Consider the following 14,938-nt stretch of genomic DNA (forward strand, 5'->3'; position numbering starts at 1 on the left):
ACACATCAATGTGCGAACCCACCTATAAAGCTTGATCATACCAGGTGACTATATTTGAATTGATTTTGATTTGATTTCATTAACGCGCTCTTCATTTTTTAAAAAAAGGATGAAGCCATGGCACTGACAGCGGTGTGATATCACACAATTGTGGTCAAAATATCGACTTACAGATATATTGTGACAATAATATCTATTCCAAAATATCGACACAGTTGAGTTAATAACGAAAAATCTCCAATTATCTTAACGATATTTTGATCGATGAGATGATGATCATGATACTCCTATAGGTCGATATTTTGACTGCGATATTGAGACAAACAGTCCTGACAATGCAAGACAACATAATGGAGATTTAACTATCACTGCATATTGTCATACATGCTCAGTTACTCCTATCTCATATCTTCTCTCTTTGTTGAACAGCAATGAAAGCAGCAATCCTCATTCAGAGATGGTATCGCTGTTACACAGCACGGCTGGAAATGCGGCGGCGTTACACCCTGAGCATATTTCAATCTATTGAGTATGCCGAAGAGCAAGATCAACTGCAGGTCAGTTTGCAATAGTTCTTATAATGCAGAATTTGTTCCATTATTGGAATTTCTGGTAATGTCTCAACTAACTAGCCTAGAAACCAAGCCAAGCCTTGAATGTCTGCATATAGTTATAGATTAGGGCCCAGATTGATCAAACTTTAACGACTACTTGCTTTACTGTGTCAAATGTAGAGTGCAGGGATGTGCCATATCTATGAAGATATGGCACATTACTGCTCTCTTCCTGAGTTGGTGCAATCAGTGCAGCCTAGCGCCAATGCAGGCACCTTTGTGTCATGGTTCAGGGGGGCCTGCATTGCAGGCAGGATTGTTTTTGTGCAGGAAGGGACACCTTCTTGCACAAAAACAATTCTTAGAGGATTTTTCAAGCAGCGCATTAAAAAAATTAAAAAAAATTCTCCTCATTGCATCTCTATCGGGATGGTGTAGCATTTTGACTCATTCCCAGGTTTACCAGTCTCGGTAAATCTGGGAATGAGCCAAAAACTATAGGTGGATCCCTGGGAACACCAATGCTCCCCCCATGGAACGCCTTCCCTGGGTAGAGTAACGCAAGGCATGGACTTGCGCTGCCTTGCTTTACTCCAAATTTACCAACCAAGGCAGGGCCATGCAAGGAGGCCTTAAGGACTTAGGGGCATATTATCAAGGACCGGTGTTAAAAGTATCGCCGTTTTATTGGCAGGAATAATGGGCTTGATAAAACGCCCTTGTTAATTCCCGTAGAAGCCCATTATCGCCGGTTTATCGGCAGTTTCCTGCCTATAAAACGGCGATAATTTTAACACCGTTCCTTGATAATATGCCCCTGTGTTTCTCGTTCGCACCACGAGTGACATAAGGGCAACACACAGGTGTCTTTTCAGTGGTGGATTATAACCAGGAGGGATCCATATTCCTTCACCGTAGCACTGCAATGATAACTCTACTTGTCATTTTTGTGGGGAGGATTTTTCTTGATGAATTTACACTGAGGAAGGAAATCACATTACTCTTTTTTTAGGGGGGATTGGCGGCTAAACATTATCTCCCCACTCTGGATCAAGCAATTACATTCATAATGCAATTGTCAGCACTTTAGTTTTCTCACCACGGTTATGTTATGGTTAGTGAGACTTATAAAGTGCTCGTTCACCCAAAGATATCTTGTTCCTAAGTCCTCAGGTGATGTTGTTTTTAAAATGCATCAATCTACTTCCTGGATCCAAATGCTTTCTAAAACAACTATTTTTTTGGTGCTTGTTTGAAAGATTCAATGGAGGTTTTAGTCCGGATGGATATTGGAAGAGAATTCAATTCCTTTGGCGCAAGCACTGCAAATCTGCGACCTTCAGTTCTAATTTTCTGATACCTAGGTGTCATTATCAAGTTGGCCGAAGAAGAGAGTAGGACCCTACGAGGAGTGTATCTAGAACCATGCCCAGTAAGAAACTCTGAAGCCACGCCTTTAATAGCCTTATAAGCGCAGCGACAGGCTTTAAATTGGATGCGTTGAACTATAGGCAACCAATGTGTCTGTTTTAACACTGGGAGAATGTGAGATCTATGAGGTGCCTTATACACCATTCTAGCTGCAGCAATCTGGAGTATTTGAAGGCATTTTAGATCACTATCTGGCAGCCCTAGATCGATGCTACCGGCGTAATCTATTCTATCTCTGATTATGGCTGCCTTAATGGATTTCATAGCCTCAGTAGAAAGATAAGGAGTAAGCTTCTTAGTTGTCCGTAAGGTAGCAATTCATTTCAACACCACCTTGCATATTTGCGAGTTTGTGGTTGATCATTATGCCCATACTTTGGGCCACCAAATCAGGTGTAGGTACTGGTCCCAATTCCCTTGGCCAGTAGCGCTCTTACCAGATATCTGAAGGACCATTAAAGACAACCGCCTTCCGTCTTGTCAGCGTTTAGTTTTAGGAAGTTTGTTTTCACCCACCCCTATATAAAGTGCATAAAGTTTTGAAGTCCAGATTGAAAGGGCTCTATATTCTCCAAAAATAATCTGGGAATCATCTGCACAATAAAAAATGTGACAGCGTCTGCTAGTCAGTTCCGTTATCATCGGCTGTATAGAGATATTTTATAGGTGAGGTGAGAGAGCAGATCCCTGAGGAACTCCACAAATGACTCTGACCTCAAGATCTGAGACTGGAACCATATAAACTGCACGAGATCCGTCACTAATAAAGGACTTTAGCCATTTAAAAACAATATCTATAATCCCAGCAGCCCTGAGACGGCAGAGTAGAATCTCATGATCCACAGTATAAAAGGCTGTTGACCAATCAAGAAGTATTTAGGCCATGACTTTTCCTTTGACCAGTTCTTCCTTAAATCGTCCATCACTGAGACTTATACTGTCTTGTGTTGTTTTTTGGCTGGAAGCCAGCTTGTTGTGGGGGAGGGAATTTGAGATCTGTAAATAAGTACATAATTCCTGCACCACATGTGATTCCACCATTTTGCAAAGAAAGGCAGCAAATATATTGATCTATAATCTTTCAATGTATCTGAGTCATCCGTAGGCTTTTATTTTTAATAATGGGACAACCACAGCTTTCTTAACATATCAGTAACACTCCCTGACTGTAAAGACATATTTAACAGGGAGGTAAGGTTGTCTATCAAGACTGGGGCTAAGGAAACCATAATTCTGGGGAGATAAGGATCAAAAAGGAATACTTTTGGTCATTAACTGGAGTAGTGAGCCTTTCTTCAAAAGGGAACATCTCTCTAATTTAGATATGCCAGCTATCTCCTTTATTGTGCCATGTGTCTGACTTGATCACTTTCTTCCTGCATAGGGGGAGTTTATCTCTTACAAGCATGTTATCCAGCTCCCTTGCCTTATCCGTATGATTAGCTTGTGGACCATCCATCACATATTCTCTAATTGGCTGGATCTTGTCAATGAAAAACACATTTAACTCATGACAGCAGGCCTGTGAGATAGTTACAGCTGGTCTAACTCTGGCTGATGAGGAAAGATCTTGTGCGATTTAAAAAATCTCCTTTTGGGGATTGTGAAAATCACAGATCCTATTGGAGAAATAGGCTTGTTTAGCTTGATCAATCTGCTTTTTATAACTCAATAGAGCTTTCTTATATTGGTCTTCCTGGTTTGGGGTACAATCTGTTTGCCACTTTCTTTCCAATTATCTCAACTTCTGCTTAGCTCCCATTCATTCCTGGAAAAACCATGGTGCAGACGGCCATTTTCTCCTTATACATTTTTCTTTCAGAGGGACCATTTTCTTCCAGACTTGTTAACCCATTCATAAAATATCTGGAAGTCTTTATTTGCTTATTTTATGAAGGCTGGTTTGGTTTCCTTAACCCTTTCCATGCTCATGACGAGCTGAGCTCGTCATGATGCACGGTTGAGCTGTGCTGATGACGAGCTGAGCTCGTCATGATTTATGGACTTTAGCAATTTCCAGCATAGGAAAGGAAAACTGCTAGCAGCCAAGGTGTTAAGCATCTCTGCCATTTCCTCCTTATCCATTTTATCCCACTCTCTAGTGGTATCAGCCCCTGATGTTTGACTTAGCATAATAGTGGCCATGACAAGATCAAATTGAATAAGGTGGTGTTCAGACCATGGACATGGATTGATAGTGTAATTGCTCAATTCACAATAAATGTCCATACTTTATTCAGGATGTGTTCTTTTTGGTGGGTGGATTTATTTAGACGTTGCCTTAATCCCAATGAGTTCATCAACTCCATAAACTGTGAGCTATTATCTGAAGACTCATCTTGTTCATCCCAGTACTTAAAATAAGCTACAATAATTTATTGTGTTTAATCAGCAGAGAGAAGATCAATACATAAAGGAGGATTGGAAAGTCACCCATGGGGGTGGGGGGGCTGACGTACCACTAGCAATGTAAAACCTATTTCCACATATATCAGGTTGGATGATAACATCTCAGTTTCAGGAATTTGCTCAAACAGTAACATTTAGCAGACTTCAGTCAGGAGAGGGTGTTCCCTCAGAAGGAAAACACACATCAGCTGGCTCAGCTACTCTCCACTGTGTATCAGCTCTCAGTATAGGAATGGATGCAGCAGCAGTCTGTCAGGACCTCTTGCGATAACCTGGGGTAAAGACCTCTATGATTCAGTAGTCAATTTATAGGGTTGATATAGGGTTGACCACTGACTTTTACCCCACATTGAGAACTTTCCATTAGTTCGAGACATAACCGGTATGAACCAGCATAAAAATACGTCAACTAGGACTACATGTTTATTATACGCAATCATTTCCAGACCTTGAAATGTAGATATCATGGTGCTTGTGACGCAGAATCAGAATGAGGATACAAAGTGCATATTGTTACAATCAGAATCAGTCCGCTAGTGAGGTTTCAACCCCTAAGACAATTTAACGGGGTCACCATCAGGACTTCTCTAAGTCAATGATGGCATTCGCCAACCAACAACATTGCCCCATGGTTTGAGTAACACTAATCCTTCTACAGTGTTTTTTTAGTATCAGTCATGCTGGCGATACTCTTCGCGCCCACACTGGATCAAGCCTTCCTTATGCTGCCACAGACGAAAATATTTGAGATAAGCCTTTGTCCTTTACTAGTGTACAAAACATTTAAGAGCCCTTATAAAAAGAGAACTTTATAAACATTAGAAACAAGCCTTTTCTCCTGCCTGATTGCTACTGCATTTGTCCTGATGATGACCCGTTTTAAATTGACGTAGGCTCCAAACATCAACAACCTCACTAGCAGGCTGATACTGGCTGTAACAATATACACATTGTATTCTCATTCTGAGGCTTGTTATAATTAGATTATTTGTCTGCCCTAGTTCTGTATATAGCACCTGCACACCTTCTTTCACTTATGTCACCACTATACACTTTCACTGCGCCATTTTTGTTGGAGCACCTACAAAGTGAATAATTGGTTACGTCATATTAGACAGTGAATAAATTGTAACTGTATATCGCCTGTCATTGTTTTGTGAAGTTTACTAGTAAAGACAGTCTAGGCAAAAATACTTCCCCCGAAGGAATCAATGTACTGTATTGTTTCTAGGTACATACTTGATCTCCTAGAGCTATTGCTCAGCTCCAAATTTATCCTTAATGATCATGCAGAAGAAAAATCACATCTATTAACTGAGTGAAGCCCTACCCTTTTGAAACACTACAGAATGTATTGAAGTCGACAGGCATTAAAATAATGTCTCACTCTCCCATTGAATGTTGACTAGCAGTGTACCACTGCAAAAACCACAGTTAATGGACAGAATGCAGAACAATGTCATACATTCACCCCAGTACAGAGATCTGGGCCTAAATCCATCTTTTTTTTGCACTCCACACCACCCCAGTTCAGACATGGCCATATGCAAATCAGTCTGACCCTGGGCATCATGGGAACAGTCCAGCCCGAATTGCCAAGCCATGCCTTCCCTATACCGGAAACAAGCTTCCAAGGACCGGTTTCTGGCATTCCAGCCGTCTTCAGCCCGGCTTGCTTGAATCCAGTGGTGTGGAGAGCATGGGACTCACGTCTGAGCATACCCATCCCACTCGGGGTGACAAATGCAAAAACCACAGGGTCAGACTGATTTGCATATGGCCATGTCTAAACTGGGGTGGTGTGGAGTGCAAAAAAAAAGAAACTGTGTGTGATGAAGCTACAGAGATCTTGTAACAGGGTACATATGGAGAGTATTCCCTCTGGCATCCAAGGAGAATGCTGGCTGTGTGCACCTGAATCACGCAAACGTTTACTCAATCACTAACACATACCCTCATTTTCGCATTCACAATTCTTTTCAACCTTTCATGCATGATGGTGGGGGTTATTGTGTACATAATACCTTAGTTTGTGAATTTTACATCTTTTAGGTTTTGTGATGCAGCCTGTATTGTAATCTGGGTCACCCTTCTCTAGTTATATATTCACATTTTCATTCGTCCATTTAGACAGTCTAGTCACTGGCAACTTATGCCTCCTAATTTGGTGCCCCTAACCTTGGCAATCCAGAGACCTAAGACTAGAATCCCTACTTAAGCATTGTATTTCATGTCTCTGTTCTTCTATGGCTTTGTCATCTTTTGGCAAATTCAATATAGGTGTCCTTGGTACACCCCACTCTTACCCATTGAAGTGCAATATTCTTCATGACTGGATTCCATAAAGCATTATTTAACTACCTGCAAACATTTATCCATAGTGCCCAGAGGCCACCAATAAATGATAAGTGGTAATTTACAAACAATATAAAAAATAACAATAACAGTGTTCATTTTTTTCAAAAATGTGTTTTGTTTATTGGAAATATATTCTGGTAGGTACATGGGCCAAAGTCACCATTGTGTGAGTGTAAAATGGCTGGCTGGCACACATATACTAAGGCAAACTGAGTGTCTGGGGATCTTTCAGCTTTTCATAGTGAAAGGTTTAAACATGTAAAACACTTTGGGCCTTTTGAGTAAGTTTACACTTTTGAGTAAGTTTACAACTTTCCACTATTCGCCAACCTGAGTGTAAGTTACAACTTAAAAAAACAGTAGTAAATCAAGTACTATGCATGATCAACCATTGGTACTGCAACACCCTCCCATAGAAAATAAGAAAGGTATAAACTTAAAATAAAACTCATAGTATTAATTCATAATGAAACTAGTACATATTTATTATTTATTCGTAACATATGTTATAACCTATTTTGAATTTAAAGAATAATTATAAAAACATAACTGAAATGATTGTAATGAACTGTATACATGACCGTTAATAATAATGTACATTAATTTTATTTCTTTACATGTGATTTTTTTTTTTAATTCTAAAATTATTTTTGGTTGTTTTTTAACAAGTTAATCAGAACATAGTACACTGGTGGACTTCATTTACAGTATCTTAGGAAGACAACAATGCAGGTTACACATAATGCTGTCCGGATAACCTGTGTAAGATCCATTGTGTGGGGCATATGAGGCTGTGACGGTTGGGGATTGTGGCGGGAATTTCTGGTTCGTCTCAAAGAGACACCAGTCGTGCGAGATCTACACCGCTTTTTAGCAGTTGGAATTTGGCTTTGTTGTCAGGTGCCACCAACAGTACATCCCATCCTGTGACATGGACACCCCACCCAGCTTGTCAAAGGAGGCGTTGCAGGACACAATCCAGCCCTTGCCCATTGTTTGACCTCCTTCTTCCATCCCACCATCGGCGATGCCTCAATTGCCTTCAAGTGCATTGCTATAAAGTGACACACCAGCATGAGGTCTGTGAGACTGGTTCCCACTTTGTCCGTCTTGGGATGAGGCATCATTCCCGAATCCCAGGAGACATGCCTAGGGTGTATAAAGATGCCGCCTACCCCTGAGCTGTCTAGAATGGTCGTAGCGCTGCACACTGCCGGGTCATGTGGTAAGATCCTGCTTGTTTGGTTCTGCTCCTGGGGCAGTGGTGGGGTGACCTAGCTAACATCTTGTGCATGCTCACTGTGGTAAGGTATGCTCAATGCACATAATTAAGCTGCAGTCATTTTAGCTGGGCGTTCCTCGAAAGTCGTGGCCCAATATCTTAGCCATATTAGTATCAGTCAGGTCAATGCATAAGTCACGACTCCATTTCTCCTTGTCAAGCAATGTTGGTGCCACTGCTTTGCCCATTGCATTGTACACATTAGGCATGCAAAGGCATTTTGGGCTTCATGTCAACAGTACCTGAAACGCAGGGTCAGCCTCAGGCTCTTTTTCTGGGTCCCCCAATGTCATTGCAAGGGCATGTTTGAGCGATGCGAAAACTGTCCTGCTGAAAAGTCATACGTCCCCCGTAGGTGTTGGTGTTTGAACAGAGTTGCCACCCTGTCTGCAAACAGCTGACCCAGTGTGAGCACCGGGGCATGTGGCCACTGCGAGCAGTGCTGGTGAGCCCGAATTAGGCAAAAGCAGGCAAACACTGCAGCGGTAAGTCAGAGAAGTCATTGTTGATAGCACGCCCAGCAATACTGGGCCACCTGGAGCAATAGTGGAGTATGATTAGTGTGATTGGGTATCCCTAACACCCCATTTATGGAGTGTTCGCTCGACCATGCCATTAGCCACTGCAGCTGACTCACCAGGTAGTACATCTTGTAATCCAGGGCCCCCAGTCCTCTGGCCGCAACAGACATGCACAATTTATTTAATGCCACACGTCATCTTCCTGAAGCCCAAATGAGCTCTAAGAGCCAACTATCCAGCTTCCAAAACACCTCACACCATAGCAGCAACAGTACAATGGTGAATACATGCAGCATCTTCACCAGAGCCACTCATACCATTGGCGAAAGCGGCAGCGACAATAAAAACTGTGAAGACACGTGTAGCAACATGACCACCCTGCCCAGGTTGCCCTCTCCTACATCCACCAGATCCCTATACACGTGAAACCCGAAATATCTGAATGTGTGTGGAGAGATCATCATGCCAAAAGGCTCCACCTCTGAGAGTGCAGTCACCCCCTTGCCATCAGTGAAACAAGCACGATTTTGCGATATTCATACGCAGACCTGATAACTCACCCAACAACTCTAGTGTCCACCAGATGGGTCCAGTTCAGCAGCAGTTTCATGTAGATATATCCGGATGTCATCTGCGTATAAGGATGTAAAGTGCGCCTGGTTAGTCAGCATCAGTCGGTGTTCTGCATGTGGTGTGTGTATTGTTCTTGGCAATGATTCCATGGAAAGTGCGAACATCAGTGGTGACAGCGGGCAACCTGTTGTGTGCCCCTGTGTAGGTGCCAATGGTCTGAGCACTTACGACTAATGCAGATCCTTGCTCTGGGATCTGAGTATAATACATGTATATAATCTAGTAGGCCAAACTCCATGCGACGGAGGACCGCAAGGAAGTAGGTCCACAAGAGGCTGTCAAATGCATTTTTCATATCCACTGACACTGCCGCCGATTGATCAAGCCCAGCCGGTAGTCCATTAAGAATGTGGAATAACCTACGCATGTTCTTGGAAGTGCTTCATCCAGGAACTAAGCCACATTGTCCTTTTTGGACCACAGTAGGCAAATAATTTCGGATTCGGTTCGCAATGATTTCACAATCCAGGTTAAGGAGAGAGAGAGGCCTATAAACACTCTTTTCCATAGGGTCTCTCTTTTGCTTCAGATTCATACCAATAATCACCTCTCGAGAGGTCTCAGGTAGTTAGCTTGCTTCCAGCGTGGCGGCATATATTTGGCCAGGGGTTTGATAAATTCCACTTGTGCACATTTATATAATTACAGAGGATGGCCATTACTGCCCGGCTTCTTCTCCGGCGCCTTAAGGGGCGGCTAGCTTCTGGGGTCAACGCGGTCAGGGGAATATCAGCTAGAAAGGCAGTCAATCGCTCCTCTGACTCCACCATGGTCAAACCATACAGAGATCGGTAGAAGTCCGTGAACACTGCCACTATGTCGGCCTGTCTGTGCACGCAATGTCCATCCTGGTGGCAGATTATTATGATTGTGCCATGATCTGCCTCTGCATGCAGTATGCCTGCCAGCGTGTGCTCGCAGTAGTTCTCTGCCACCTCTGCATGTTCTGAACAGAGACGAATGATGTCACAGCAAGTTCCTATTTCTACAGCTGTGCAAATCTCCAGCCCACGCAACTCATACTCTGCCCGAGCCAGCTGGGCACTCAGTTTTTTCATTTAAACTCTTTAATGAAAATATATTAAATTAAATAAAAATTATTTTTCTGAAGCTTAAATTAAAAAATGAACTCTCAGCCAGAAAAAATATTGGTGTTCATTAATTATTATTAAAAGTGATGACTAGAATTAGTTAGAATTTTTTTTATAATTTGTAATAAAACATATAGAAACATTATTTTTGAATTCAAAATTGGTTACTAAAATATTTTATAATGATAAATAAATATTTACTATTTCATATATTTTTAAAAACATGAATTTATATTTTAAACTATTGTTAACTATTTTAAATAATTAAATGTAATTTACCATTATTTCCCAATGGGGTTTTATTTCAAGTCTCTATGTCCATTTAAATGAATGGGAGGGTGTTGCGGTACCGATGTACTACTAAAAAGTTTGTTGCTACAAAAGTGTATATTACTATGAAAGTGCCATTTGTGAGTTCCAAAAAGTAGGAAACTTACTCAAAAGTGTAAACTTACTCAAAAGTGCAGTTTGTGAATCAGGCACATAAGTTACTAATTACTGCTGGGAAGGTTAAAAAAAGTAGATGAACTATGGCACTTTTCATGAAACTGTTGTAGTTCAGGATTGGTAGCACACTGTACATTTTTTTTTTTGTAAATCTTTTTATTGAAAGTAAAGAACAACAAGTCAATAGACACAGTACAATACCGGTGCGTCCATTGGGGCGTAGGGGCGTAGCCCCACTAAGCCCTGGATGCACCGTGGCACTGCTAAGCCTAATAAATATAGCTGCTCAAATTCAGTAAAACGCAGCGCGGGAGTGAGAGAGACAGGGATCATTTTGTCAATGCCTGCCGGAGTGCGCAGGGGGTGGGGGTGGGGGGGGGCGGGGCTGCTGGCCTGCTGCAGCTGCTTGAGTGACAGTCTGCAGCAGGCCAGCACTGTACGCATGATACTGCCGGGCTGAGACTTGCCCGCGCATGCGCTGATGCCCTTAGGCATAGAGAAGGGGCCGAGGGTGAGGCTTCAGCTGGGCCGGGTTCTAAAGGCTGCCCAGGGCGAGCAGTCCATGTGCCATCCTAGCCAATCCTGGCGCTGCATGCAGCGCCAAGATTGGCTGCCACCACGCAACGACCATTATTGGATGCCGTCCGGTCATTTACATTGCCAGCACGTGGGCCCGGGTCTCGGTTTCCCCTCACTTGACTTCTCTACTTCTCGTCTACGGTCCTTCCGGCGGGGGAACAGGAGGCACTTTGCAGTCGACAATGAAACCTTGGCAGCTAATTGCAGCCGTGGGAGATGCCCTTCAGGAAAGTCAGGATAAGGAAGCTTTAAACATTGTAATGGAGGGTTGGGAGTAGGGAGGGGAGGGGGGCGCGAGTGATGCAAAGAACATGCACACCCTGTCACTGCATTTCAATCATGTACAGAACCAGAACAATATGGCGCGTGCAGTGTCTGAGGGTATTAGTGGAGACCAACAATAACATGATGCCGTGTTTGGTATGTTGTAGTGCGATGCATCCATTTCGGGGACAACAAGTGCATGCTTGCCTCAGTGACGTCAGTGCGAGCCAGGGCTGTCTGTCTTCTCTTCCATAGCCTCGTGTTTTTCAGGGCGCGTGAGTAGTATAGTAGTTCGTCCCAGACCGGAGTTATCTCATCCTCGGCTCGTACATTCCTCTTAGTCGTTTCCCTTGGAATGTTCTGCTTTACTCGATTCCCAGCAGAGAACATCTGGGTCTGTACTGCTTGAGATGTGTGCGCTAGTTGAGATGTGAAGTGCTTGGTTCAGAGGCTCTTGCATTGCAGTAGCAGTGACGCTATGTTAAGTGTTTAAAATATGTGGTGCAATCTTTGAGGCCCTCTCTGCACGCTCATTAGTGCTCCACTCGGATGCTCTTCGCACTAATTGAGGTGCATTGCAGACTCTTATTTCTTGGGCGTGGTATTAAGTCCTGTAAGGAGGCTTCAGGATCTATCAACTCCTTTCTGTCCATTCCTTCGGAAAGTACCTCTTGACCTTTCCCCAACATTCTGCTATTATTGAACATTAGCAGAGAATATATTGGAAAGACTCCTTTTTGAGGCAGCATTAGAACAGGAGGCCCCGGGGCCCGAGGTCCGGTACATCTTGATTATTTTTCAGGGGGTGAGTTGTGCTCTGTGTAGATAGTTAAATTGAATTAACTTCAAGAGTGCGTTCTCTACAATTTTTGTTGTGTAGCTTTGTTCAGTTGCCTGCCGTCATCGCTTATTATTAAAGAACATTTGATCATATTCGGCAGAGTTTTGTTCAATAATGTAACTGCTCTTCTTCGTTATTGTTTAAAACCATAGATCATGTTGTAAAATAGGCTAGTAGTTGTAGTGCTAGTTGCTGTGTTTTTTGCTGCAAATAATATGTGCAGATTAACTGTGATTTGTTAACTATGGACGCTTTTGTAACCCCGTTTTTTTGCTCCCCGAGAAAGCAAAAACGGGCACACAGAGGGGAAAAAACACTGTCACAGAGGGCAAAAACGGGGCACAACAGAGGGGAAAAACGAGTGCCAAAGAAAGCAAAAGCAGGGCACAAAGGAGGGGGAAAACAGTGGCACAGAGGGCAAAAATGGGGCACAACAGAGGGGAAAAACGAGTGGCACAGGGAGCAAAAACGGGGCACAAAGGAGGGGGGAAAACAGTGGCAAAGAGAGCAAAAATGGGGCACAACAGAGGGGAAAAACAAGTGGCCATGTGTTTGGCGTGGGTTGGTAATTATACACACCTCTGTAGCAGTGTCCAATTGGGACAAAAAATAGGCCCGGACACCAAATTAAATATGCCTGCCCCCATCAGATAGCTAAACAAGTGGCCCACATTTGCAAATCAGGACTGGTTTAACTTTGTAAAGACATTAAGTATAGGTGTTTTGCAAGGTGTCGGAGACTATCCATCTGTGCTTGCTGCAGCCAACGTTTGTGGTAATATCAGAGAAATCAACTGTAAAAACCGACCTACCACACCGTAAAATAGATCCACGAACAATCCCAAAAATAAATTACCTATACGCTGACCTGTCGCACCAGCCCTTCATGTACTGCCAGATTGTCCTACAGGCCAATGTGACCCTGTTGTGTAATATAGGTCAGGAGGTGCAGTGCTGATTGTGCTTACTGGAGTTTTGGTTGCAAGTAATGTTGAGTCCGGCAGTGACAGGGATGCTGGGATAGGGGACCGGAGGCAGGGAGGAATTGATATGTTTGGCGCCTGTTATTGTGTGCCTGCCTCCAGAGCTGCCCAGCATTAACGCAGACAGCTCCGTGTTTGTGAGGGGCTTCCGGCTGTGTGATTAGAATAGGGATTGACCGACTGATGGAGTAATCACCAAAAAGAAATGTTGTCTGCCTCCTGCCGGCACCCTGCTTGAGAAAGGCGCATGGTATGTACGCATGAGGGGGTTCGCTGGGGGGAGAGGTCTTGTGTTTTTGAAGTACAAACACCCCCACCCACCCCACAGCCTTAGAGTATGTACTTTCAACTCTTCGGATGCGCATCCATACTGTGCAAACAGACATTTGATTTCTTGAGGAAGAGTTAAATTAGAGGGCATTACACTGACAATAATGTAGATACCCATGCATCTGCCTATATTCCTTCACTTGGTAAAACATGTATATACTTTGACATGATGTGGTACATTTGTTTTTGTCTGACTGCAAAACGCTGATACCGAAAATGGAAACTGCAGCTTGCACATTGTGTGGGAAAACTCTAAAAAAGGGTGTTCAACCAAAGTTTTGTGAGAACATAATTTCTATATGGTTTGAGCACATCTACTTATTTGGGTAAACACCAAAGCTAAAAATAAGTGAGGCATTTTAATATGAGCTCTTACACGTAATATTGTTGTTGTAATTACACTCTGCCCGAATGTACCTATTTTATTGGCCAGTTTTATTTCACTGCCATACATATTGATGATGGGTGTATTTTTTCATGTTGCAGATCACTTGGTGGTTTGCAGTGTGATATTGCCGTGTCCAATAGATGTTTGCTTGGGTTAATTAAATGACTAACTTTCCCGAGTTGAATATCCCAGAGTATGCCGCCCAAAAAGTTTACATTTAGTTGCCAAACTATTTCCATTGATGTGCTGAATTTCTTAGGCAGGACCCGCACAGCGCAGTGTTAATGTGTTCACAGCTTCTCCTTTGCTGTCTAGGCATTTCAAACAAATGTGAGTAGGCAGTGTGCACGTTAAGGAATTGAAACTGTTCTCCTTTACTGTTTGGCAAACATTATACAACGTTATTCAAGCCTAAATAGGTCGATTGACCGTGTGAATTTTTTGTGTGGATCTCTTGCTCCTCCCAAAAACATATGCACAATATTTGCACTTCCAGAGGTGCACTTGGAGCACAAATGTGTGATATCTCGCTCATGTGGGGACAGCAGTGGGCGCTATTCGAGCCCCTAACAGTGCCTCAGAACTAACTCCCCCTGATGTACACTTATCTATGCCAGCTGTGCTCTAAGAGTGATTGTCAGTGCCTGACGCATCTCTAGTTCTAGAAGTTACCATGAAATGGCCCCAAGTCGACAGGACTATGATAGGCAAACCACTTAAGGCATCTACTATGGCAGTGACATTGATAATCACTTATTAATATACTTTGTCCACAAATAATTAAATCAGGTCAGTGACTTCAGGAGCGAGCGGGCCTATACCTGTAT

General features: G+C 42.9%; 1 protein-coding gene across 1 annotated transcript in view; it reads left to right on the forward strand.

Moving 5' to 3' along the window:
• Positions 1 to 14,938, forward strand: part of PPEF1 (protein phosphatase with EF-hand domain 1) — a 384,922-nt gene that overhangs the window by 165,925 nt on the left and 204,059 nt on the right. The window contains exon 3 of the mRNA XM_086933308.1: positions 430 to 557. Coding sequence (XP_086789434.1) covers positions 430 to 557 — 128 coding nt within the window. The remainder of the gene's footprint in view (positions 1 to 429; positions 558 to 14,938) is intronic.

The sequence above is a fragment of the Lissotriton vulgaris genome, chromosome 8 (assembly GCF_964263255.1).
Source record: "Lissotriton vulgaris chromosome 8, aLisVul1.2, whole genome shotgun sequence".
NCBI lineage: Eukaryota > Metazoa > Chordata > Amphibia > Caudata > Salamandridae > Lissotriton > Lissotriton vulgaris.